Source organism: Scomber scombrus, chromosome 10 (assembly GCF_963691925.1).
Source record: "Scomber scombrus chromosome 10, fScoSco1.1, whole genome shotgun sequence".
In the NCBI taxonomy this organism is placed as follows: domain Eukaryota; kingdom Metazoa; phylum Chordata; class Actinopteri; order Scombriformes; family Scombridae; genus Scomber; species Scomber scombrus.
Genome location: NC_084979.1, coordinates 12148308 through 12175318, shown reverse-complemented (window position 1 = coordinate 12175318; position 27011 = coordinate 12148308). Strand labels below are relative to the sequence as shown.

Genomic DNA, 27011 nt, shown 5'->3' with positions numbered 1-27011 from the left:
TGCCCTATGGTTATTACCTCCTACATGCAATGTCCAATATTCATGAAAATGTATATTGATGTCAGTTGCCCTCTGGTTGCAACCCACACTGAGTGAAAAAATGTAAATTCTGGATATATTCAATTGTTTAACATTTTTCATTTCAAAATTTGGACACTTCTATAATATGCATCTTGGCACACAGCATTACCTGCTCCTCTCTGACCTAGCTCAAGTGTAACATTGCATCAGAAAGGCTGATGTGCTGCAGCAGTAAGGTCTAGTACACCTGCTGAAGGACACATATAAGTACTGCTTAAACAAAGCAGTCTGCCATGTCTTGTTTGAAATGTACTTGCTGCTCTTCTCTCCATCCAATGGAATGAGCAATCCATCTGTGTTTACAAAACACTTCACACCAAATACTTACTATATGGCTTCAGATAAAGGAAAATTCCTCACAGTAATACAACTACATATCTGTAGGATGTTCTTCTAATGCACTCCACTCTAAATGAGTTTTTAAAAGTGTAAGTTCACAGACAGGCCACAACGGGCTGGCCTTCAACTGGATGTCAAACAATCCATTTTGCAGCTCTTAATCTGACACGTCTTTGTTAGGATTCTGGATGTGAGAAGCAGACCTTGTACCTGGACAAGAGTGCATTTCTTGTCGAAAGAGCCGATTTATTCAGCTTAAAATGAATTGCTCACAGAGGAACACTTAGAAATGTGCCTTCAGTTCATGCATTGCTCTTAGGAGAGAACATAAAAGCATCCAGTTTGAGATGAATTACTGAAGTCAAGTTTAATAAAAATCTGTTTATTCAGACCCTACAATCATTCAGCCGTGAATCTCATTTTAAGAAAACAAACAGCGGTGCAGTAAGGCAGCCAGAAAGGAGAGTTTCTATCTGCTGGCTTTGCTGAAAACAACAGCAACAAGGAGAGACAGTAACAGGCAAGACTGCAGAATAAAAAACTCTTGGATTTATTATTTGTTTGACCCCAAATGAAATTTCATTATGAAACATGCAAAACAAGAGCATCACCCAATCTCACATCTTTATTTTCCCACTGAAGTAAGACATGAAATAAAATGCATGTGGAGAGTAAAGACTCCAACAAATAAAACATGCAGTCGGTGGCTCATAACTGAGCTCTCAGTCTGGATGCTTTTACCAAAGGCTCACTAACTTCCCAGGAGTCCATACAGCTGTATCCTTGATAGCTAAGTCCATATACAGTCCCTGCATGAGCCATAGTGTTCTGTAATTATTGCACCATCAGCTCAGTCTTAAGGCTGCATCAAGAGCAGTACAGTATGTGTGCTGACGTACTGATTTTCACCAAGTATTTGAGAAAACAGTTGACATTGAGGTATATCAGTTTTATTATTAAAAAGAAACACTTCTCTCTGTCAGTGAAAACAACGGCAAAACACCTCACATCTGAAGTACATGAGCCATGATAATATGTTCAATATTTAAAACCATACATGATGCTAGCAGCACCACTGCTCACAAAACTGGCACTACATTGCCACCCACTGGTAAAGATGTGAAAATGAAATGGCTCCCACAATGCTAAGGTTGAAACAAAGTTTTCATGGAGTAATTACACCTCCAAACATTGAAATTATGAGAAAATATAAACAGGAAATAACTGGTTCATCTTAATAACATAACAGGTAAGCATTACAAGACTATAGGGAACAATTTGAGGATGATGATGAGGTAGAGTTTATGTGATTATAATTATTGAAAACATACATAGATTTCCAGATTGCAGGCAGTTATTTTTGAAGAGCTCCTGCTGCAGGCTAATTTAAACAGATGAGTCATGTTATTTCATCAGCTCAACCAGCTGCCTGTTTAATTAACTTCTCTTAGTGAGGAGCTTGTTTATAAAAGCTGCAACTTTGTTGACAGCATCATTGGCAAACTCTTAGCTTGTTGTCATGCAGCCAAAAGCTTAGAGTGATGTTAAAGGCGTGTTAGTTTGGCAGAAATTAGTCACTACCCACTTCCCTGCCTGCACTCAGCTGATGTTATGATTTCAATTTGTTGCACTATGTTGGAATTAATTGTTTGTTTGTTTGTTTTTTATTGCTCACTATACCCACTACCACCTCTACCTTCACTCACACCCTCAACTGCATCACCCACATGTCTCCTCTCCCCTCCCCTCACTCATTCACCCAGACTCGGACAGCCTCTCCAGCCCCACCCGCCTCAGCCTCAGCCTGTCAGATGGCTCTGAGGACCAGCTGGACCGCCTGCAGCAGGTGGAGCTGGCCAGGACCACACCCATGTCCCAGTGGAGGGCGGGCACTGTGCAGGCCTGGCTTGAAGTTGTCATGGCAATGCCCATGTACATCCGCGCCTGCTCGGAAAATGTCAAGAGTGGCAAGGTAGGATAAAGCACTGATAGGATTATGCATTTTAGATAGATTCATAGGGCACAATTGCAAATGTGAAAAACTGAGATTGTGTGGCTTTGTTGCAGTTGACTTAAACAAGGTTACTTTGACATTTTGCAGGTTTTACTGGGGTTGACGGATGAGGACCTGGAGCTGGGTTTAGGTGTCAGCAGTTTAATGCATCGCCGTAAACTCCGCCTTGCCATCGAGGATTACAGAGATGCTGAGAATGGCAGAGGGTGAGGAAGGGAAACAGATTGATAAATACACTGTAATGTGATGTGCTGTTAACAGGGCCATCTGTTGGTGGGTTATAGTAACAACATTCATACACTGTAATGTGGGATCATAACTCCCAGAAGTCACAATATTGACATTAAATTCAGAGAAATGTTCCGACAAGTTTCAATAAAGGCCTCCAACAGATGAATGACATGCAAGTTTTTCTATATGTGAATGTTTGTTTGTGTTTGTCCTGTAATAGTTTGATGATTTGTCCTTAATGAACAGTAAGCGTAGCCAGGTTAAAGGGTCAGTTCTGCAACCTCTAAGCTCTGAAAAAGCACATTTGAAATATTCAAAAGAAATGTGACCTTCCAGAATCAATGTTCCTGTTTCTCTGGATCATTTAACTCAGAGCAAACAGTTCAATTTGGAACTACTGAACTACTACTACAAATAATACAGTCCCTATAAAACTGTTTACAGTGAGTTCTGTAGAGCTTCTAATGTAACACGGAACATCATTTTCCACAGCTTTGAGCACCACAAATGAAAGTCCATTCATCTTCATTGTATTGAGCCAGAAGTCCAAAATTATCTGCATTGCTAGATACCACGAACGGACTTAAATAAATTGTTCTGCTCTCTGTATGCAGGTTGTCCAAGGCTGCAGATATGGATCACCATTGGGTGGCTAAAGCCTGGCTAAGTGACGTGGGCTTGCCTCAGTACTCTCAAGCTTTTCACACACACCTGATTGACGGCCGCATGCTGAACTCTCTGACACGTCGCGACCTTGAACGCCACCTCAATGTCACCAAAAAGTTCCACCAGGTCAGCTTGCTACTGGGCATCGAACTGCTACACTTGCTCAGTTTCGACAAGGAGGTAAGTGAGAATATGCACGCATGCACAGCATGTATACCAAGTATATACACGGTGTATGCAGTACATACACTTTTTATACAGGTAAAAAATCTTTCAGCAATGTAAAATGTGTTTATTAAAATGGTTTCCAGGCACTCCAGGCTCGCCGGGTACAATGTGAGCACCAGAACATAGATCCACTGGTATGGACCTCTCATCGAGTCATCAAATGGATCAGAGATATTGACCTCAAGGTGAGGACAGAGAGGAGGAGCAAATGTAAAATACTCTGTCAACAGTCTTCAGTCTTTTTTTTAAACTGAAGCTGACACATTTTCAACCAAAGGTCACAGTCCATGCAACCAAACAAATATTTTGATCAAGAGATCTTAAATATATTGAGTGTTGTAGGAGGACTGTCACGTGGTATTGTGTGTAATTATGTTTACCTACCAGTCCTTATCATTACAGAGTGATGAAAACTCATATTATTGCACTTCTAAGCTGTTACTAGATGATTACAGAACTGTTTAGATAACAGCCTCTATTATTATGATGCAATATGAATATCCGTAATCAACACTGTCTACTGTCTTGACATAGGAAGGTGTGTTTCCATCATGAGGCATGACTACAATCAGGGTGTGTAGTGATACTGTTTGGGCTGACATCCTGTTAATATCCTCAGGAGGTTTGAATGTGTCCTCATATCAAACAGAAACAAATGAATCAATATGTTCTTTGTCACAGAGCAAATTTGTCATCACTTTTTAGCGACAGTTTATATCCCCGTCTTTAGCTTTAGCCAGGCGTGGCCTGAGTGTACCATCAGAGGATTTTAGATTTGATTTTATGAATGAATAAAGTATTTCTCTCTGCATGTGCAGGAGTTTGCTGAAAGCCTCTTAAACAGTGGAGTTCATGGTGCTGTCATGGTGCTTGACCCGACTTTTAACACTGACGCCATGGCGACAGTGCTGGGGATCCCCAACAACAAACACATGGTTCGCAGACACCTTGTGGAGGAGATGAAAACCCTGATTTGCTCAGCCAGGTGAGATACAGACACCAGCCAAAAACTCCAGCTGTAGGTTCCAGTCCAGCCTCTGTTTAGGGGTTACTAGGTGGGACTATCTTTGACGTTTGAGAGAAAATTCTATATTTTACACTGCAAATGCCTTTTCCCAACACTCTGTTCCCCTCCTGTGCTCCCTGCAGGACAGATGCCAAACAGGACTATGAACGTCTAGGCCAGGGAACACCACCAACCCTGCTTCGGCAGAACTCCCTGGGCAGGCCGCCCAGCTCAACCAGCCGGCACACTGATGATGAAGGCTCACTGAGAAGAAGGGCTGTCAAGGTAGTGGGGGGCGGGGGTGACCAAACTGGAAGCTTTCAAGAGTTGTTTCTCTTAATTTGAGCCTATATTTCCATGTAGTTATCATAATCTGAGTTGGGCACTTTTATTCTGCAAGTACTAACAGTGCAGAGGAAATTGTTCCTGCGTAAAACCGATTTGAAACAGCAGGTGTGTAACATTAATAGGGCGAGACAAGCTGTATACCAGCAGGCTGGATACAACAAACAAGAAAATAATACACCTAGGCTGATGAATAGTAAAATATGCTTACATTATACAACACTAGAGAATATTTCCCTCATCAAATGACCTGTAATAATAATCTTGCCATCACTAGCACAAAGTCAACAGAGAAAAAAAGTCTTGTTTGAGTGTATTTGTAGTAAAAATTAAGTATTTGTGTTTCAGCCTCCAACAGGCTTCAGCCCCAAAGCTCGCAGCGGGCGGGACTTGAGTTGCCATAGCAGCTACGGCTCCCTGCCACGGGAAGGTCGAGACCATACTCCGCCCAGAGCAGAGGGAAGCCCTATCCGCGGTTACACCAGCATCGAGGTCACCAACGTGTGAGGTCATCAGAGTGCGATGAACACCAGACATCAGTGTCATCACAGCCACAATTTACATCACAGACGATTTGTCTTCTATGTGTACCTGAACATGAGATCGTTATTTTTTTTCTCAAGATGAGCCTTTACAGGAAAGATTGCACTTTTTAAAGGGACGGGTTTCTTTTTTTCTTTTTTCTTTTTTCTTTTTTCTTCTACAAGTTTCCTGGTTTGAGGAAAACCCTGTCAGAGTCATTGTGTGCCAGTGGTGTTCCGATTGTTTTGAGGGCGGCTGTTTCTATTCCCCAACGCCAGAATCAAGAGATGGAGGACTGAAGCTAAATGATTATTTTTCTATTTCTTTGTGTGAATGGTTCTTTGTGAACCAGGCAGGATGTGACTTGGCAGTTTGTTTTTGTTGACTCGTGTTTCTCTGAAGGAAATGAGATTTTAAAAATGGCTACTTTGTAGTATAACAGGGTACTTGATGACAAAACGAGGAAAAAAGTTTCTTATCAGTGTAAATTGTTCTTGCTTGATTCAGTTCTTTAAATTTTCTGCTGTTTGTGATGCCTTGCCGATGTAGCTGAGGACAATGAACAAAACAAAAGAAGACCTGAATTGAGTTTTAAAATCTTGAGTATATGTTTGATAGTCATTTTTCATCTTGCACATTTACACTGTTGTGTCCAAACAAATGTAGCACCCCCTTCTGATGTTTTATACTGTGCAGTGAATATGGAAAATTATTTGGGCAATGCCAACAAAAGATGACTGCAGAGCTGTACGTCCATGGAGGCCTATGGGCTAAAAGGTGTGAGGATGCAAATATGTGAAAAGGTAAGACTGTTCCTTTGAATGAAATAAAAGAAATAAATTAAAATATCATGATTGCACTGTTGCACACATCTTCAGCAGGAAGTCCAACATAGACACGGGTGGATTGTGGATGTAACCTCTTAAACTGTGGTATCTCTGAAGAAAATGGTGATGAAAAGAAGCACAACACTGAAAAGCAGCATATCAAAATAATAATGTTTCAAGTTCCACAAGTAAATATTGTTTTCATATTAACAATGAATAAAATGATTACATGTAATGTGAATGTATTGTTTGGTTGCACAATTACAAACCCACAGAGAATTATCATTCAACTCTGCAGCTCTATGGAGATTTTTACTCACTGTTTTGGTTTTTACAGCCAAAGATTTACAGTGCGGTTTAGTCTTACTGCTTTAATCAATGTTGTTTTCAGCAACAAAAAGCTTCAGTAAACCTACTGTAAGCTACTTGTCCAGCACCAAACAGCAAATTTAGGATCTACAGTAGATGGTGAAGCAAGTCACACATCTGGAAGCTACAGAGCTAGATGTTGTACTAAGGAAACTGACTCCAAATAAAAGCTAGATCCTTAAATATTCAACTGTTTGTTAACATGCCATAATAACTTTATAAGGCAATAACATTTCTGTGCTCAGTGTCTTTTGGCTTGTTATGAACTAGACTTCCCCCAAGTGGATAAAACATAAACAGACCAACAAAAGCAAACACAGATTATTACAAGTTGATTTGTCAGATTAGGAATGTATTAAATGTATGAGCAAAAGGATCTTTGACAGTGTGGGAAAGAGGAAATGATATAAAGGAAAATGGATGAATGGAAGAATAAAAAGAGAAATGTGTGAGAAACAGTACTCCCTAGCTGATCTCATTTGCATGACTAAAGGTTTGTGAGGCAGTGTGTGTGGTTCAGTGCCTCCACTGTAATGCAGATGGGGGTCCAGCTCAGTGATTACCTTTTGCATGCTGGTTCTATACATGTGATGGATCTCACAGTATTTTGAGAGGTGAGTCACTCCAGCATCACTAACTGCTGTTAGACATGTTAACTCAAGTCTCTGTTTGCACCACTATGCAATACAGCATGGTGCAACTTCCTCCTCTTGCCCACAGTGACTCATACTTTGGAGCAAACTAATGATGACAGCATTAAACAAGACAGCTGAGCTCTGGCTGGCTGCCATACCTTTCTTACTGGTGTCGTTCCAGTAAACCCACCCATGATCAGGAAAAATAAAACAGGCAATTCTATATGTGATGCCCCTTTGTACTCTGTGATAGTGAAGGCGTGTCAGGTGAAGTTCCACCTGAGAAATTAGCTAACTACTTATTAAGGAAACATTCCATAGAGGGGTGTTATTACGTGTTCATGGAGCAGCAATAAAATCTAGATAAACAATGACACCGTAGTGGATGTGAATGATTTTGCAAGTTGGACTGCAGCAACAAAATCAAGACGGGTTATTTTATCTCAGTGTAGTTTTTCAAGAGGCAGATACATAGCACAGAATATTGATCGAACAATGTAATGTCACATATATCTATAGCTTTAGCAATTGGCTACACATATAGGCCCTGCAATTCAAATGTATCTATTTTACTGTAACATTTTGCCTGTGTAGTACTTCATTTGATTACAGGCTGACAGTGATAGGAGGTCAAGTCAAACTATCAGATGCAATCAAGATGTAATCAAAGCTTTTCACTGTGGTTCTCTGTCTGTCTTTTCCTGTGTGTGTGTGTGTTTGTGTGTGTGCGTGCGTGCGTGCGTGTGTGTGTGTTTGTTTGTGTGTGTGTATGCGTTTGTGTGTGTGTGCGTTTGTGTGTGTGTGTGTGTGTGTGTGTGTGTGTGTGTGTGTGTGTGTGTGTGTGTGTGTGTGTGTGTGTGTGTGTGTGTGTGTGTGTGTGTGTGTGTGTGTGTCATAAAACAGAGGAACCAGACAAAAGCTTAAGAGGAAGAAAAACTCCCCAGAGCCTAGAAAAAAAGGGTTGCCTCACTGAAAAAGAACAATACAGTGAGTGGCCCGGGCTGGGACTGGTTTTGTCATTATTGTAAAATAGGCCAATCTTCATTCTGGCAGGTTGATACAGTGGAGGAGACAGGCACAAGGAAGTGGAGCCAAGTGGAGTTGATTATTACTGTGCTGGGTAACTCTCCAAAATCTAAATGGCATGCACACAAACACAAGCATTAACACACAGAAGTCTGTATTGTGTAAAGGCATGATGGACGACCGTCTGAGTCATGTCAAAATAGCTCATAAGGAGTGACGGTGAGTAGGTAATGAATTAACAAGAAGAAGTTAAAATCACGTCAGACATATATAAAACTGACTCATTTGTTAGTGTTTACTGCAGGGGGAAGTATTGATAAAACTGAGTCAGTGATGTCCAGTCTGGTTAGGTGATAACAGTTGTTGTTCATGGTGTCACAAATTGACATGGCATGTATTTTCATGTACGTCAAAAACTACTAAAGTAGTAGATTAGGGTAACCCTAAACCCTAACCCTAACCCTAACCCATTAACCACAGGAACTTTCTCAGAACCCTTTGAGAAACTGAAGGAATAAACTTAAAGCATTTTAATGGCAGGGACTAAATGTAGTTTTTGTATGATAGAACTAAAAAAAGTCACTGTCGCCTGATCTCCAGTCCGCAACAAAAATATTCCACTCTGGGATTTCCCTTCAGTTCATTTAATTCCTCAATTCATGATCAACATTTTCCTCTGTAGTGCCTGCTATGACACATCAAAATGTCATGTGTGATTAAAGGCCTGTTTTGTGGATCGACATCAGGACTACAGCTAGCAATTGTTTTTATTAACGACTGTTGAGAAAATAGTGAAACATGACTGTAACAATTTGCCATTGTCACAGGTTGTTCCTTTAGATACCTTGTTGTCTTGTCCAAAACCCCCAAATATTCTGTTTACAGTCATGTACTGTATGACAAAGAATAGCATGAAATCATCACATTTAAAAAGATGAAAACAGCAAACTTTTGGCATTTTTGCTTAAATGACTGACTAAAACAACTTATAAATGATCACAATAGTTGGCTTCCGATTGATTGACTAATCATTGCAGATTTAATGGACATTATTGGTCATTGTGTTGGGTTTAAAAGCAGTCGTTGATTGTCAGAGGAACTGAAACTGCTACTAAATCTAAACTGAGGTAACATTCACAGGTTAAATTGTGTGCTGCTGGTAGACATTTCCCATTTTCATATGTTCAGTTGCCATGCTGTGCCCTGACTGAAATACTTTATGGCTACACTAGCTTTGCTTTTAATTAAAATGATTGATTAAATAGAAATGTGCTACTTTACTTATAGATTTTAAATAAAACGTTCTTCATTCCTGGAAAGTAGCTAGGGTTTTGTTTGATCAATTTATAAAACGTTAAATCAATTTAATCCGAGTGTTACTCGGATTTTATGACAATATATACATGATATTATAAATCTTGACTATTGAAGTTAGTATTTTACTATGCAGCACACATAAAGTCACCAGTACAAGACAAATTATGTGGCATGTTTAAAAGGTTAGTAGTAGTTGACTGATGCTGGAAACTGAGGAAACTTGCACTGCAGCCATGCACTGTAAGCAGAAGTAAAATACCAAAAATACTTCCCCACATTGAGGGACTGCTTGTGGCAGGAGAGCTGATGGAGCCTGATAAAGCTGTAACGCCCAGCGGCTTTTATTTCAATCAAATAGTCATAACCTGCAAATACACTTAACTTTATGTCCGTGATAACAGCAGGTTCAACAGGTAAAAAGGACTGACTGAGTGGGCTATAATGTTTAAAATATAACCCTCATGAATGAAATCAACACATTTTGAGACAGAAAATGACAATGCAAATGTAACAGATTTATGATAGCATTCCTGCAGATCTTGTTTTTATTGAGTGCTTTATTAATTGCAAAGTAATTTATCATTTTGTACGTGGCTGAGGGAGTTATTGGTTTATTGTTTTATTATGTGAATCACTTTGTGTTACATTTTGTTTGTGTGGAAAAAGTACAGATATAGTCTATTGATTAAGTCAGCTACAACCTTCTAGTGACAAGGTAGGAGCTGCAATCACTTTTTGGCAAGTGGGAACTGCATGTTATAGGTTATACTTCCCCTTTTAACGTATTTCATCTGGTTAAAAATGACTGAGTGACCTATAATCTTTAAGGGCACCGGAAACCCAAATCCACAAAAGCATTCTGACTATGTAATTTAGAGTTTTATCTACACCCCATGTTATGAATTTCTATCCAATTTCCTGGTAATGTTGACATTTATTATGAAAATTACGTACTAAAAAAACAATAATAAATGATGTGCCATTTCTGTGTCATTGCTAGCCTTTCTGCATCTCAGCCTATTTAATTTTAAATAGGTCTAGCTGCACATAACATGTACCCTTGGTAGGCATGGAGAGGGGGATGGTTAGGGTTAGGGCTGCAAGACTGCAGGTAGACCCTTCTCATTAATTTTGCTATATTCTTTATTACTAAGACTAATTACCCGCTGTACATTTAATCATACACTAGTTCTGCTAAAGCTTAGTGCCCTCCTTCTTTTAGCGACTTTCACGCAAGTCAGACAGTTGTTTAGACACTTTCCAGATCTTTAGCTTAGCAGCTAGTGATGGCTTCCCTTTCTCACTCTCCTGTTCTCTCTTGCTCAGTGTGTCTCATGTTATACCCTTGCCCTGCCTCCTTGAGTGATAATAGTACATGTAATAAATCTAGTATATTTACTGTGTTGGAGGTGAGGCTCAGTGAGTTAGAAGTGCAGCCATGCCATAGAAACCATATAAACAGTCTTGTTTTTTGAGCTAGGTTTTCTAATAGTTATGTTCATTTTTGTTGATGCTTTATGAGACATTCAACTTTGATATTAAATATACATTTTTACTATTTCCAGCCAAATTTCCAAAAGGCTTTTTTACAACTTTCATGAATGAAACCAAGTCTAGTCTAGTTTTTAGGCATGAATAACACAACCCAATTCCTTACATGGTTTGTAGGCCTATTGCCACATCAAATTAATCTGGTAAAAAGGACTGCATGGGTTGGTTATAATCTGGGGCACAGAGCAGGTAAAATAATGCAGAGTCATGAGGATCATTTCTTTTTTTTTTTATATATAACCCATCCATAAATCATGTTAATTATAGCCCAAATATAGGCATACACAAGGATATTAGACATAGCAAACACATCTAAACACTTGAAACAACAGTGTTGCCTATAATCATGCAAATGTAATGCGTGATTAAAGGTGAAAAAAGATTGTTTGATCTGGATAAAAGCAGCTGTAAATGTACAGATGGGGGACAAATTAAAGGAAAAACCAACATAACAAGTCTCACAGCTTCAGTGCTTTTTGGCATTGATTGTACAGTCTCTGAACTATACTGGAGGGATGAACAACAGACTCATTTGGTGTCTTAATGATGGTGATGGAGAGACAATTCACTGACCCCCCACAGGGGCAATTGTAGGATTGGACCTTTAGGGGGGCTCAGCTCCCAATGAGAATTTGACATACAATGCCCTGCAAGTGTAAAAAAAAAACCCAACTTATTTATTTTTAGGGGTGCTGAGATCAAATTTTGGGGTGCTAGAGCACACCTAAAACACGTCTAAAATCACCCCTGAGTTAATCATATGATAAAGGTGATCACATTTTGTATTGATTTGCAGTGACCCTTCCCTCTAAGGAGATTAATGCCACAGAGCCACCAGATCCTATCACTCTAGGGGTCAAGCAGTAAGACCTGTACAAGTTTTTCCTTCAATTTGTCACCGGTCTGTAGCCTATATAAACTGGGCAATACAGCTTTAAAAGACAAATCCGTTTTTTGGCAGACTATCCCTTTTGGCTCAACATTGGACCCGCCCACACCACTCTCCATCCTGCAACCAGCCGGCAGTAAAGGGGTTAACTTAAAACTGAAGCGTAGCACTGCTGAACCCCTTCCCCTCCCGCTCCCTCTCTTTTATCCGCCTCTGAAGAAAGTTCCTGCTTCATAAACGTTATTTGGCACCACAATTACGCTAAACAAACTCCTGTCGGCGGAGTTTGGAAAGAAACTACACACCCCCTTCCAGCTTTGAGAAGAAGACGAAGAAGACGAGAAAAGAGAAGAACAGTTACTTATTATCAAACGATGGGAAGGTGAGTGTTAAACCGAAACACTTTCGCGCCCATATTCATTTGCAAGCGTCGAAATGTTACTATAAGTTACACAATAGCCGTAGTTTTAAAAGGTTTCAGTCCTGGAAAGTTATTGTAGCCCTACTTTAAGGACCCTGCGTTGTCAACGTAAGCAACACGCCCAGTGTTGTAGCTAAACGGATACTGCATGGCAGACTCTGTTCAACAGGAAAATATGTTACTGTGAGACATTAATGCTCAAACAGGCTCGAGTCCTTCACTTAGATGCTTAAAACACAGCACATCATTGGACCCAAACTATAACGGTGAGTAAACTTCAACTTGACGTTTGTTATGAGTTTGCTGTAGTGGTAGAATAATTTCAGACCTTAACACACCAGACCACACACAATAATTACATGTTGTTCGGGGTTGAGTGGAATGAAGGGGTTTTTTATGAGCACGTCTGTCAATGTCTTACTTACTTTACTGTAAAACCCGCCCTGTGGTAAAATATAACCTTTAGGCTGGACTGTAAGCAGGCCTACAAAAGTGTAATGTGTGACATCTTCACAGAAATTATCCTGTGCCGTTTGAATTGCACAAATGTGACAGGCATGTGTGTGTGTGTGTGTGTGTGTGTGTGTGTGCGCGCCAGTTAGTCATGATGTTGTGATTTTTGGATTGTGTCCAGCTGTCAGGATGAGAATAAGTCAGTCTCCTAAAACAAAATATCAGTTGTATTTAACATACAGCTGGATGAAGCATAAATGTTTGTACTACCACTTGATACACACACTTGAAATACTTGAGTCAAACTTACTGAAACAACTCAAACACAGGAACTTCCCACCATGAGTCTCATGCCAAACATTCTTCTGTGAGAAGGTATCTTTGATTTTGGAGTGGGGGGTTGCTGGCTGTCCCTCTCACTCCCAGCAGGTCAGTACATGTTTGTCGGCCCTAACTTTGCTGGTTTATCTGTTGTTAAATGTCTGTTATGCGTATTTATTGATCACAGAGGTTATATATAGATAGTTCATTCATTTCATGGACTTTTGTCTGGATGTATTTATAGTTCCCAGTCTCCCTCTTGTCTTCTCCCTGATCTCAAACTAGCAAATATTTATTTTTAAAGTTGGAGGGAAGTCTTGTGATCCATGACCAGTTATAAATATGCAGTAAATGTGCAAATGCACTGAATGGTCATGCTAGTATTAGTTTGCTAAATGAATACTACTAAACTATTAATATTTCCTTTTAATGTTTGGTTCTGGATTCACATTAAACACTTCATGATACATGAAGAACATTAAGTAATTCAGCAAGCCTTGATATTGTACATTTTTTTTCCTTTTACAGTGGTCATAGCTCTCTTTATCTACCCTTGTAATGTGTTGACATTGGGTAACTAGTGACTCTTGAGAGGCAAGTATGTTGTAAATTTTTTACCATACAAACACACCTTTCCATCGAAGCCTCAGTGGTATTTTATCTCGGTGTGTTTTATGTTCTGTCCATTTCACTGAAAAATTGACTTTCGTAAAGAACAAATGTCTGTGCGGCATTGGCATGTGCAGTACCTACATAGATTATATTTATTTCTGAAAAGGAGAGCTCTGGCTAGTGAGAGTCACACCACTTCAGATACCAGCTTGTAAGAAGTCTTTGTGGTTCTGAATTTTTCTAGAGGGCAGGGCCAAACATAATATTTTTGGTGTTTTGTGTCATTTTCAGCATCAGTGTTATTGTACAGCAAAGGTCAGGAACATCTATATTTAAAATGTTTGGATCTTTTTGTTACATTCCGTGGTATCTTATGTTTGTTTTTAAGGTTTCTTGTCTGTGCCTGACCTCGCATGCATTTCACTCGACAGTTTTTGACGTCACTGTGGCTGGTCAGACTGAATTTGTGGGACTGACAACATGCGTGCTAGTGTGGATGGACAACCAGACCCTCATGGCAGAGGAGGCACAGCCAACAACAACAATAATAACAATAACAACAACAACAACAACAACAACAACAGCAGTGAAAGCAGTGGAAACTCTGGTTCCCAGTATGCACTGTGTGCTCTGGGGGTTGGGCTTGTTGCTCTCGGCATTGTGATGATTGTGTGGAGTGTGGTACCTTCGGACACGGTTGGTAACAGCAGCAGCAGTACAGGAGGAGGAGATGGAGATTATGGTGGCAGGAAAAATAAAGCTTCCTCCGTGGCCTTTGTCTTGGTGGGTTCTGGGGTGGTCATGCTACTGCTGTCCTTGTGTCTGGGAATGAGGAACAAACAGCGGGAGCAGATGAGGCTTCAGGAGGCCCAGAACAACAGAGTGGCAACTATTGCGCAGGAGGAAAGAGAAAAGTGAGTCCAGTCATAACTTTCTTACAAAGTACATCAACATTACAGTAGTATAATCCAACATGAATGCTTTATGTTTCTTGTTATGTCAGTGAGCAGAAGACTCAGCGTCAATTTAAAACATCTATTTGACCATGTAAACTAACAGTCTGGAAAAGACTTTGTGTCAACATTATTTTACCTGCCTGATAATCTCCTTGACTCCAATCAATACTTAGATAAGTAATCCATGGAAATTATAGTTTGGCCAGGTATTCTTTCTTTCTGACATCTGAAACTTGAGACTTATACCATACTTATTTTGTGTCTCTTGAGTTTGATTAACCAACATCATAGCAAGTGAACTGAATGTGAAAGTAATGTCACACTCTGAAGACTTGAATGTTAAGAGCATCCCACTAGTGAGAGCATGATTTCATAACTGATAGCTATTAATCACACATAGTCATTTGTAGTAAATATGCTAAAAACTGTCAAACACTTAAAATGTCCCTTGATAAACATTTGATAATCATCAAATATTGCTTCTATGTTATTATCCAACACTTATTAGCTCTAGCTGTGGATCTGTTGGTGTACATGTAATGATTCATGTGTGCCATTAATATATGTGTTTCTATAAATGTCTGCAGTGCTGAGGAGCAAGCCCAGCGCTACGCGGTACCCACCTATGAAGAGGCAGTAGGCAGTGGCCAGTACCCTGTCCGGCAGAGCAACCTTCGCCCAAGCTCCTCCCAGCTACCATCCTACGATGACTTGGTCCAAGTGGATGGGGTGCAGTATGAATTTGAGGGGCCAGAGGTCCCCCCAGCTGGGGCACAGCCTGCTCCAGCTCCCAGTGCTCCCTCTGCTGCTGCTGCTGCTGCTGCTGCTGCTGCTGCTTCCACTTCAAATCATAGACCTGGGAAAAGTACCCGCAAGCTCCTCCCTATCAAGATCCGCAGGATTAAATCAGAGAAGATGCACATGAAAAATATTGATAATTCTCAGCCAGCACCTGTAATGAGTATAGAACCACTTACCCCACCGCCGCAATATGAGGATAAACTGCCCCCGCTTTAAGATTAGGGTGACCATGTTTAAAACAATCTACTGAATTACTGGAATACTCCTTGATCATTGTTTGTGGATTTTGGGTCTGCCTTGTTGAGCCAAGACTTGAAGATAGCTCCTTTTGCAGAATGTTCTCAGTGGCACTTTGTTATGAAACACAGTATCTGTTCAAATCCATCATTCACGCCACATTGCGCCAAAGCACTGAACAAAAAGTGTTGGATCTCAGTGGATCTCGGAAACAGTTACAGACAGATAGTGACGGACATAGTCACTGGATACTTTCTATGGCACTTTGGAATGAAAGCACGGACCAAGTTCCAAGTCATTTTCAGTTCATGCATTATCAACTCACTTGACACGTGGGTTGACATCTGAAGAGATCACAAGACATCAATGAGTGGTTCTAGTGAGGATTGGCTTGCACACTTTAATAGATATGAGCAGGACACTCATTTTGTAAAGAAGCTGCTGTTTAGGCAGTGTGGCTCTGGATTACTACTGCCAGTGGTTTACCAAATGTAGACACCACAGTGAGTGACTGAGCGCTGTATGTAGCAGAAAATCTCACTGCCAACAATATTGATTCTCTTGGTATTACAGAATTTTGCAGCAAATGACAATTTGAGACAACTTCCATGTTGACAAGATTCTACTGCTGTGCTGGACAGTAGCATTTTATATATTCAACCAAGAGGAAACAAGGCTTATTTTGTTAATATTTATCAACTATAGTTTTCATGACTCTTAGCCATAGGAATGCATTCTACCAGGACCGAAGAGGAAATGTACTGTTTTTGAATGCTTCTTTCATCTCACTTATTATATCAAGACACTCAAATGTTGCCATCCAGTACTACAGTGTATTTATTGAATGGAACAGTAAACTTAGTTTCATGTTTCTCTTTAGAAAGACCGATAAAATAATCCCTCTACAATACATGATCTGGTCATGGTCAAAGGTATGTGATGTTGTATATGAAGTTGTGGATGCTTCTTTACTGAGCTGGACATATGACCATTAGCAAATGACATGGCATTTCCTGTTTTATCATCAAAGACACCATGAGATTTTAACTTTACTTCCTTAAAGCTGTATTAAACACATTTTGACAAGTAGGGGACAAACAGACTCCAACCCAAACAGAGAAACACTGCCCTGATCCACCATTAGCATATCAGTTTGTCACAACAAAGACAAAGCTGAACTAAAAGCTGCGCAGTGCTTCAGAGTTGATTGTTAAGGTACGACCAAAAGGTCATTCAAAAGAGAGAATGGAAGTTAGCTGTTAAAAATATCTTATGGATTTAATGGATGAAATTTTGTTTTCATGCTGTCATGCAGCACCAGGAAGTTTAGGGTCTTCTCTCATGGAGTCCATGGTCATGCCAACAGACAGTAGCCCTGAGTTTATGCTCAACTTGTAGTATTAAAGAGTGAAGTGCCTTTTGTATTCAGAAATACAGTGCTCTACCTAAAGCATCTCAAAAGACATTGTATGATTGAACTTAAGTTTCTCTTCCATTGCAGCGTTGCTTCAATAACGGATAGAGAAGGAAGTATGCTGCAAGAGAGTGATGGAAGGAGCTTGTGAATAGCTGAAAGCTTTAACCCTGTAGCCATGGTGAGCTAAGTCAAGCCGTGAAGGCAGTCATGTAGTCTCGTCTTGTTTTTTGTCCTTACTCAAGATGACCAACAGAAAGACTCTTTGACTGTGCAGCTGCGCTGTAATACCAGCAACTGTTGCTCACTTGCCTGTTCATCACCATTCCTCCAACCACAGCTTGACACACAGCCCTGTTTTCACTAAGAAGTATGCTGGGAATGAGCAGAAACAAAAGAAAGATAGTACACACACTGTGTTCAGAGAAATGGAAATTCACAAACATACGCTATTTTATCAACAGCTGTCTCTTATTCAACTTGTCCAAATGGAAAGATTTATGAGTCATTCAATTACTAATTCAGTAGCAAATTTGTGAAGTTGCGCAACTCTCTTGTTTTGTTGGACAAAAGGCACTTTCATCAGTGACTGTCTGTATCATCGAGTTCTACTTTGTCTTTGAGTCAAACAGTGTAGTTAAAAGCAAAAAAGCTGCTCTAACATTGTCAGCAGGTTAAATTATATATTGCTAGTTGTTTTTGTTTTTTTTAAAGTTCTGTCTTTATTCGACAGTTAGTGCAGCAGGTGCCCCGGTTGTTGTGATGTTGTATGTTGTATGCGCTTTAACCATTAGGCCACCAGGGCACCTCCATATTGGCAGATTTTCTGTCAAACACAGGGCAACAAATTCACTGAGCCACTACAGCTTTGTCATTGGAAGTCTAAATTTCTCTGACTTTTCTTGAAGTTGAATCTTGCAGCAGTGTATTAATTCTTTTTCTTTTTTTCCACTCTTTTTTGTCATTTTCATTACTGCAGACATTGTCATTGTACCTCATTTGCAGACCAGACAACTACATGATTAATTTTCTTACTATGTAGTCAAAACATTTTACATCCATTAGTGATAGTGTTTTGATTAGCGGTCACTTTCTGTTTTATGTAGAAACACAAGCTGTTGTCTGTTTCATTTCTCTTTTTTATTACTGAAATCTATTTCTTGTATGTGTACTGTGAAAACATGTTTTTTTATATGATTATTTTAATTTGTGTTTTTTCTCAAGAGTGAAAACAGATTTATCTCATGAATATTTTATGGGAAATAAAAATAAGTATTTGTTAATTAACTCAGTATATTTTGATGTGATTACTGAATAACCATAAGTCTAATTCTATGGTGACTCGTGTGCCATAATCTTCTGAACATTTGAACATTCGTATTTTTAAACTTTGTTACTGTTCACCAATTGTTGCTTGATAAGCAGCTGCTGCACTGAAAGCTGAGAGAAATGTTTGGATGTGCAGTTGTTCAAAAGATGGTTTCTTGCTTTTAAGTATTCATGACATGCACTCAATCTCTTGTTATATAAAAAGCTGCATTAGTAAATGAATAGTAGTGTAGCTTGGAGAACAAAACAAAGTGACAACACATTATAAATCATAGTTGGTGTTATTGCTGACAAACACTTGAATGGCCTTTTCAGTAGTTGGTCATAACCTGTGTAAACAACAGAAAACACAATTATAATACACTTCCTGTTTTCCAACGCCCAGTCTTTTGTTCGCTGAAGGGTACATTGTTTATGCCGGCAAGGTAATTAGAAAATGGAAATATTCCTCACTGTGTTCATCCAGCTGATGTAAGAGCTGACTTGCGTAAAGACAGTGGGCTTCTGGAAGACATTGCAGCCCTGACCAGAACCGAAGCTCACCACGCCGTGGACATCCCAGGAGCCATCGGGGTTCTGGCAGTTCAGGGGGCCACCAGAGTCTCCCTGTAGGTCAGCACATACTCTATTGGCTACCAGCTCATTTACAGACACTAAGGTATAGTTACCAGCTAGCTTTTGTTTTCACAGATCACATAACTGATCGCTGTAATTAACCATTAAATGACTCCATAACCTTTTTTTCTATAAACTCACATTACAGCCAGCAGTGACGCCATCTCCCCCGGCACAGACCATCTTGTCTGTTGCCAGGACGCTCCACCAGTCGGGCTGTGTGCAGGTATCATGGCCAACCACTGGCAGAAGAGCCTGCTGCAGGATGTCAGCCAGAGGACCGCTGGCTGTCAGGAAGAAAGACTTTTACCAGAGCTTGGGTAAGAAACAAAGATTTTTGCTTTGAAGGAGGTTCATCGAGGGGACAGCATTTGGTGGAATAGTGGATTAAGATATTTGATGTCCAGGGAGGACAATGTGTTCGATTTAGTAAAATCTATTCCAAATGCTGGGATGCCTCTTGATTGGACTAGATTATATTAAAGGTTAGACTTGCTGGGTTTAAATAAAAAATCCAAACCCTGTTAAAATGTTGTATACTGTAAGGAATTCATTTTGGACGGATAAGAGGGTTTCAATCTGGTCCTCTCATCAGATTTTACTACATCTTTGCCAGAGGTAAACTAAAATACTCAAATGCCATAAGGCAGTAAACTGCAAGCTGAGCAAAATTAAGTCAACTAAATTGAATCTTAATCCTAATAGAAAGCATGTTTTGAGTTCCTTTTTATTGATACAGGTCAGGCCTAAGAGAAGAAATGAGATTTGTTCAGGTTGTAAAGGCAAACACTTTCACCTCATTGTGTCATATGTCTCTTGTAGGGAAGTCACTCGTGCAACTGTATTTGATTAGTGTAATCTAAATTGCTTTGGAGAACCATAACCCATCTACCCACCCACCCACCAACCAACCCACCATTACTCATCATTCTAACTCTTAATTTCTTTTGACATATCAACTATCTTATGTAATAAACTGTAGGAATTTGAACTGTTTTGAATTTGTGGTATTTACACATAATTCAGGACACAGGCTAAGAGTTAGTTTGCTGCAGTGGGGACTTAATCTCCAACTCACACATTGAAAGTTCTAAACTCTGCTTGTTGAGCAGTTTGATGAATATTTGACACATTTTTCTGGCCAGCTAATGACTGTAAAATATTATTGGGCCTCGGTAAGTTGCCGTAGATTGACTGGCATGCACAGACACTGACTAAAAGGAACTGGAAAGATTGATATGGATTTACTCACTGGAAAGTCGACCCCAGCCGGTGACGAAGCATGGAGCGCCGTGGGGCAGGACGACGCCCCGCTCTGGCAGACAGGCAGGCTTGATTGTGTCAGTGAAGGTGACAGGGGAAGACAGCTTGATGAGGGCAATGTCATTACTGCAAAAGGGGAAACAACGCACCTACATTCAGGAAGTTATGATAAACAAATCATGGTGTCTGGCACATAAATGTGTTTCTACATCAAGAGCCCCATGTGAAAAATGACCAGTTAACTGATCATTGATACTCTGCCTGCTGATTCTGTTCTTCACTTGGACACAATGAGGTGATACTGAGCTGTGAGGGTGTCTGTTGCTGTTACCGGCTGAGCAAGATGTTGTAGTCCTCATGAGTGATGATCCTGGCCGCCCTCAGAGCTATCGAGTCCTCCTCGCTCCCCTTCAGGCTGTGTTTACCCAGCTCCACTCTGTAACTGTAGCGGTCACTGTGGGATGGCAGATGACATGGTGTGTCCATGTTGTTGGGGGTTTTAGACAGTAGTATTGACTTTTTCTGCCTGTGTGTGCAGTACTGTCATTAAGTTGATGGTGGCTTGTAAATGCTTGGTTGTCCTATAGAGGTAATAGATGGTTGTTTAGGGTGACCAACCAATTTTTAACAGAATTTACTGCAGTAATCTGTGTGATCTCCTTCTTTCTGAGTGCAATGTTTTTTCCTGACAACCAATTTTTCTTTTACAATAAAGTGTGACCTTCTCTGCAATATATGCCACTCTCGCATTGGGGCCATTGCTGCTAACTCTAGAAAAACTACCTTCTTCATCTTTTCATTCACCAAAAGAACAGCTTTTAAGCTTACAGAAAAATAAAAATGCATCATTTATTGTTGGGCAAAAGAACTCTGGAACATTTGAGAGTCAGTAAGTGATGAAACATCAGATATTGATTATTTCACTCCTGGCAGTGTTTAGTTAAACGTACTTGATGCAGTGTGCAGCAGTGAGGACCCAGTCAGAGGAGATGAGGGTGCCTCCACAGACGTGCCTCCAGCGCCCACTGCTGTCTGACTGGAGTGAGATCTGAACAGAGTGAGCACAGTGAGAGGACCGTGTTTGTTGCTGTATGCTGGATGAATGAGATGCATTGAAATTGAATAAAATTTCCCTCCAACAGCTTATAAATCACTAGAAAGAAGGAGGAATCACTATCAGAAGTTCAATGCTCCTAAAAAGATCATTTAAAAAAATTGTGCTGCTCTGCAGTGGCCAGAGTGAACATGCTTTTGTACACATTTAGCCCAGATCCTACCTGCCAGGGCCAGCTGTGAGGCCTGACGTCCACTCCTGCCACCACCCTGCTCAGCACAGGAGGGAAGGTGGGAAGGCCGCATCCACAGGCTGGAACAAGGCCAGTAATGTCAAAAACACCATTTTCTCATTTTGTGTGACAGCAACTGACTGATAATTTTCCACGAATACATAAATGGATAAATATTGCAATGCAATGGCCATTTTCAGGACAGTCATGTTACAGTTTTGGCACTAGACAAACACATTTAACTTTATGATTGATTTGTGGCAGTTTGTGATTAAATCTTGGAAAGAATGAACATGAAGTAGTTCAGAAGAACAGTAAACTATTTTTTTTTAAAAATAAAATGTGATTACTAGCATTCTGTGCAAGACTACTAACAGACTCGCCATCTGATTTATGCTATAGCAAATTAGGTTTTAGCAAATAGCATTAGAAAATGTAAACTGTCTCACCGCTAGCTACCACAAAAGCGAGAACCACCAGACTCCTCATGACTGTAGAGTATGTAGTGTATGCCTAAATCTTGTATTAAGAACAACCTTGTATTTATACTGTCCTGGAAAAACTGGCTGACATAAGCAGAAAGTCGTGGAGAAAGTGGTCGAGACTCTGGATGCAACATGTGGTTGGTGATAGCGTTTTCCCATCACTGCTCCCATTGGGGAACATGTCTGCTTTGCACTGTGTCACTGATTAAACCATGTGGGTGATATATTTGTTAGAATTAAAGTAACTGAATATTTAGGCTGACTCCTCAGTTATAAAATGCAGCGATGCTTTTTCACTTTGCATATTTTTGGGACACTGCTAACTTATTAATGAAGCCTAAAAAGGTACAAAACACAAAATGGCACAAAATATAGTTCCACATCGAATTTATTCAATATGTGCACATAGAAGCTTTGATCTCAAAAGCCTGTCCTCTCAATAGGCCACCATTTTCTGTGGAAGAGATAGAGGAAAGTTAAATTTAATGGAGCATAATGTTTACAGCAATAACACTTTTTATTTTTATTTTATAAACTTTTTTTATTATTTACTATTGTAAGCTTTGAAGAGACACTGATAAAGCACACTTGAATGTTTTTCATTACTTCAGCCTCTAAAGATAGTCAATGAGAGCACTTACGGAGCTGATCCAATCACTGTAGGAGCTGACTTGGGTGAAGACAGTGGGCTTCTTGGGGAAGTTGCAGCTGAGCCCGGAGCCAAAGCTGACGATACCGTGAACCTCCCAGGCGCCAGTAGCATTCTGGCAGTTCAGAGGGCCACCAGAGTCTCCCTGAGTCATGTGAGAGAGAACGTGATCAGTGTGCAAATTCCACATTTAACAGTAACTTCTTGTTCTTGAAACACTCAGTGAATGTGCTTAGTGTTTAGATCTAACACGAGTTATGATGACACACGGACAGTGAGTGCTTTGCTTAAATGTTAATATATTTACGTTCTATTGAATTCCTTCATATTTTAAACCCTTAAGTGACATTCTTCTTCACAAATAGTACATGATATTCATAGGAGAGATATGTGACAAGCCAAAAGTGAGTGTAGTGTCTCATTTCCCCCTAGTCAAGACCATATACCAATAAAAACTTCATGTTGTACCAAATATGATAAGAGGATATGAACTAAATGTTTATGTTTAGTTGGCTATCATTAATTTTTCTATTTATGGGTTTCTTCTAGAAAAATATGTAAGTTTTAGTAAACCATCTATTTTTGTTATTTATTTATTTTGAGAATATTGTTCTTCTTTCTTCTCTTGATAATGAATGAATATGGAGATTATTGCTTAGTGTACATTGCTGCCCTCAGACTTTGGATGATATAATACTAGTTAATAATACATTCATGTGTCATGCATTAGACTCACGTTGCAACCAGACACAACTCCATCTCCGCCTGCACAGACCATGGTGTCCTTCACCTGAAAGCCCCACCAGTCTGACTTGGAGCAGGTAGCGTGGTCCACCACGGGCAGGAGAGCCTGCTGCAGGATGTCAGCGATGGGACCTCCGGCTGTTTGAAGAAGAGATGCACACAAGCTGGAGTTGAGCTCAGGTAAAATACTGGAGAAAAACAGCAGCTCAACAATACAGATTTTGTTCTGGGAGCAGAAGTCAAATGGTGTAGCTAGAAAGTATCAGGCAAATCAGGCAACGTTCATCCTGTTAAACGTAGTTACACTGCAACAGGACTTCAGCTATTTTTTATGAAGGTGTTGTAATGTAGAGGAGGGATGATTTCTTTTTATTTTATTGATTTAATTAATAATCTTCTTGCTTTCTTCCTTTCTTATTTTCTTTTTTATTACCTTTTGTTGTACATATACCTCTATAACTGCAGAGCATAAATTAAAAGATCAAATGCTAAGATATTACTGTATACTACACTAAATACAAAGAAACTCTTAAAGGTTTTGTTAAAACTGCAGTAAAAACGCTTTCTCAACTGTAAATGCCAAATTAACTTGATATATTTTTTGAGATGATACGGACTATACAAGACATGGAACTATCATTTCATGATAATAATCTGAATATATTGACTTGAAATCAGATATTTCAGTTAAATTATAGTTAAATTAAACTGATTCCGTTTCAAAGAGAGGAAGGGTTGTGGGCACTCACTGTAAAGGCGACCCCATCCAGTGACAAAGCAGGAGTTGTTATGTGGCAGGATGAAGCCGGCAGGGGGGAGACAAGCAGCCATGATGGTGTCAGTGAAAGTGACAGGGGACTCCAGCTTGATTAGGGCAATGTCATTACTGGAGAGGGAACAGTCGCACATTTAAGCCCATCATAGACTTTAACTGCAAGAGTTAGTATCTCTAATGTTTACTGAAATGTTTTTACCGGATGAACAAGGGGTTCCACTTCTCATGCACAATAATGTTAGCAGGGGCCATGAACACAGCGGCCTGCTCGGTCTCGATCAGGTTGTGTTTTCCCATGGCCACTCTGTATTCCCTGTCGCTGTAAGTTGACAGAGAGTCCAACAAGAAGCAGTCATTAGTCCAACAATCAAAAAGAAGATAAGTCAAATCTTATACTCATGGATTATACATTCACACATCACTGATTGTGAATATAGATTTTATTGGTCAGTGCAGCATTGTCAGCAGAGTTGTGATAGTTTATCATGGATTGTTTTGAGCTCCACTGTTTCATACCTGATGCAGTGAGCAGCAGTGAGGACCCACTGGTCAGAGATCAATGTGCCTCCACAGGTGTGTCTCCACTCTCCATTTCTGTTGTACTGCAGTGAAATCTGAAACATACATATTAACGCAATCAATTCTTTCTCATTATTGATGGTGTTTTCTAAGTTGCTTACTTTAGTGTCTCCTTCACCAACTGAAACTAACTTCTTTGTGATCTTGAATGCATCCCTGACTTTTGTAGCTATTTTCAAATCTAGATGAAAAACTCTGTTCTCCTGTGATTACTTTCACGACTGCACTTTATTCAAAATTCCTGCACTGTAACTGTATTTCTGGTCTGTTATTTTGGTCTCTTTGTATTTTATTGTATCTAATTTTATTAAAATTCATTCATTTAGCTTCTTAATCTGTTCTCAAATGTTGTTCACCTTGTAAAGCCTTTGAATTGTGTTTGTTTGAAAGAAGCTACACAAATAAACAGATTGCTTAGTATTCAGCAATGGGATTCTCAGTGGGCTCACATCACAATAGAGAAGCACTTATGCATTTTGGCACAGAGCGTTCCGTGCTTTGTCCTCTTTGATTGAGAGATTAGTCTCTAGTCTACTTGGCACATACTGCACTGTGTATCTTTAGTAGAAACCTATAATGTATTTTACTTTCCTGAAGTTTTGTTTTCAGACATGCACTATCTTATTTTCTGAGTGAAAGTCCTTATTCAGCATGTTTTACCTGCCAGGGCCAGCTGTTAGGTACGACATCGTGTCCTCCAACCACCTTGGTCACCACAGGAGGGAAGGTGGGCACGCCGCACCCGTAGGCTGAGGAGACAGACAGACTTTTTTTAAAGTTGTAAATGGGTGCCCAAATGAAAGCAGAAATCCGTGAACATACTGTATCTTAATACAGACGGCAGTCATCAACATTGCATGTGATGTTTATAGCATCAAAAAGATCCTTACCAGCAGCAACAAAGAGAGCCAGGACCACAAACTTCATCATCTTTGTATCTTCACAGTGCGCAATAAAACCTCAGACACTTTTATACCTTACACGATGTTATGTAACTTAAAAAAAACAAAACAACAGATCTAATTCTTGGAAATGTTCCTTTTGATAAATCTTAACACTGGGGTGGAGCTAGGTGAACATCAAAACTGGGTAATGCTAGGCCAAGGCCAAAGTGTCCTGGAGTTCTGTATTACTTTAAACTTGTTTGTTGAACAAGTCGGTGGAATGAAGGCCCCATTTATCATCAAGTGCTGGAGTTCACACAAAGTGCCTTGCCCCATACCAAGTGTAGCACTAGTACCATTTCCTTTACTACAAAATACAGTATATCATCTCCTCCCTTATAAATGGTCAAACTACTGTACTACCAATACTGTAATCACAGCCGGAAGTTTCCATTGCTCCTTAATCCATTCAATGTGGCTGCACTGTGTCAGTGAAGTTTGATTGCACTGTGTGCTTACTGAAAAATATCACTGCTCTATAAATAGGCCCACAGTACGTGTCATTTCTGTTCAGAAGAAACTACAGAAACCTAAATATGTCAAATTGCTGCAACAAATATTTATAAACTATTACCGTAAAATGACACTTCATTGCACAGTACTACATGACTTATTTGTATCAATTTGCAGTCTCACAATTATCTCAGAATTATTTTATTCTAATAATTACATCACCATTTGTCACTTAAGTGATGTATGTGTATAATCATCAGATTACCACATGAAAAATAAACTGTTTTAGCTGTATACCTTCTAATTTGTTTACAGATGTTTCCATCATTTATAAAAGTGCATAGTTTATTGCATATTTTGTAGTTTTTTTAATATTTTTTAATACATACAAACATATACAGTAAGCTACATTTATAGCATCATTTCCTGCGAGACCAGAATGACTTAAGTGAACATTTTGCAGTTTCACATATAAAATTGGGAATGCACTTTTATACTACATACATTATTACTCATTCTGACTAATTTCATCTCTTCTTTTCAAGTTGAGACATCTGTGGAGTTCACACAGAGGTTGAGTTTGGGGGAGATAAGGTGTATTTTGGGATATCTGTGGTATACTTATCTT

General features: G+C 39.7%; 4 protein-coding genes across 4 annotated transcripts; 2 read left to right on the top strand and 2 right to left on the bottom strand.

Annotated features, from left to right (window-relative positions):
• The first annotated feature begins 18 nt into the window (after positions 1 to 18).
• Positions 19 to 6547, top strand: LOC133987585 (kazrin-A-like). Its single transcript, XM_062426999.1, has 7 exons — positions 19 to 2392; positions 2522 to 2640; positions 3280 to 3511; positions 3643 to 3744; positions 4378 to 4544; positions 4709 to 4850; positions 5259 to 6547. The coding sequence occupies exons 1-7, from the start codon at positions 2291 to 2293 to the stop codon at positions 5415 to 5417; spliced, it is 1023 nt and encodes a 340-aa protein (XP_062282983.1). The 5' UTR covers positions 19 to 2290; the 3' UTR covers positions 5418 to 6547.
• A 5741-nt stretch (positions 6548 to 12288) lies between these two features.
• tmem51a (transmembrane protein 51a) lies at positions 12289 to 15826 on the top strand. The gene is made up of 3 exons (XM_062427449.1): positions 12289 to 12428; positions 14285 to 14767; positions 15397 to 15826. Exons 2-3 carry the CDS (start codon positions 14334 to 14336, stop codon positions 15824 to 15826), a joined length of 864 nt encoding a protein of 287 aa, XP_062283433.1. The 5' UTR covers positions 12289 to 12428; positions 14285 to 14333.
• Positions 15827 to 19019: 3193 nt separating this feature from the next.
• Positions 19020 to 22243, bottom strand: LOC133987133 (chymotrypsin-like elastase family member 2A). Its single transcript, XM_062426383.1, has 7 exons — positions 22204 to 22243; positions 21746 to 21834; positions 21419 to 21516; positions 20800 to 20922; positions 20458 to 20594; positions 19347 to 19492; positions 19020 to 19196 (listed from the first exon to the last, which is right to left on the bottom strand). Exons 1-7 carry the CDS (start codon positions 22241 to 22243, stop codon positions 19020 to 19022), a joined length of 810 nt encoding a protein of 269 aa, XP_062282367.1.
• Positions 22244 to 22654: 411 nt separating this feature from the next.
• Positions 22655 to 25916, bottom strand: LOC133987132 (chymotrypsin-C-like). Its single transcript, XM_062426382.1, has 8 exons — positions 25877 to 25916; positions 25647 to 25735; positions 24924 to 25021; positions 24607 to 24726; positions 24382 to 24518; positions 23625 to 23770; positions 22881 to 23033; positions 22655 to 22693 (listed from the first exon to the last, which is right to left on the bottom strand). Exons 1-8 carry the CDS (start codon positions 25914 to 25916, stop codon positions 22676 to 22678), a joined length of 801 nt encoding a protein of 266 aa, XP_062282366.1. The 3' UTR covers positions 22655 to 22675.
• Positions 25917 to 27011: the final 1095 nt, after the last annotated feature.

Bases quoted from the DNA above. Each gene is read 5' to 3' on its own strand.
- LOC133987132 (XM_062426382.1), bottom strand. From the start codon at position 25,916: ATGATGAAGTTTGTGGTCCTGGCTCTCTTTGTTGCTGCTG. The intron at 24,519-24,606 runs GTAAAAACATTT...TTCCCTCTCCAG, and splicing joins TGGAACCCCTTGTTCATCCG to TAATGACATTGCCCTAATCA. The intron at 23,771-24,381 runs GTGAGTGCCCAC...TTCTTCAAACAG, and splicing joins TGGATGGGGTCGCCTTTACA to CCGGAGGTCCCATCGCTGAC.
- LOC133987585 (XM_062426999.1), top strand. From the start codon at position 2,291: ATGTCCCAGTGGAGGGCGGGCACTGTGCAGGCCTGGCTTGAAGTTGTC. The intron at 2,393-2,521 runs GTAGGATAAAGC...GACATTTTGCAG, and splicing joins AAAATGTCAAGAGTGGCAAG to GTTTTACTGGGGTTGACGGA. The intron at 3,745-4,377 runs GTGAGGACAGAG...CTGCATGTGCAG, and splicing joins TCAGAGATATTGACCTCAAG to GAGTTTGCTGAAAGCCTCTT.
- tmem51a (XM_062427449.1), top strand. From the start codon at position 14,334: ATGCGTGCTAGTGTGGATGGACAACCAGACCCTCATGGCAGAGGAGGC. The intron at 14,768-15,396 runs GTGAGTCCAGTC...AAATGTCTGCAG, and splicing joins GCGCAGGAGGAAAGAGAAAA to TGCTGAGGAGCAAGCCCAGC.
- LOC133987133 (XM_062426383.1), bottom strand. From the start codon at position 22,243: ATGAGGAGTCTGGTGGTTCTCGCTTTTGTGGTAGCTAGCG. The intron at 20,923-21,418 runs GTACGTTTAACT...GCCATCCCACAG, and splicing joins ACTGCTGCACACTGCATCAA to TGACCGCTACAGTTACAGAG. The intron at 20,595-20,799 runs GTAACAGCAACA...CCCCTTTTGCAG, and splicing joins TACAACATCTTGCTCAGCCG to TAATGACATTGCCCTCATCA.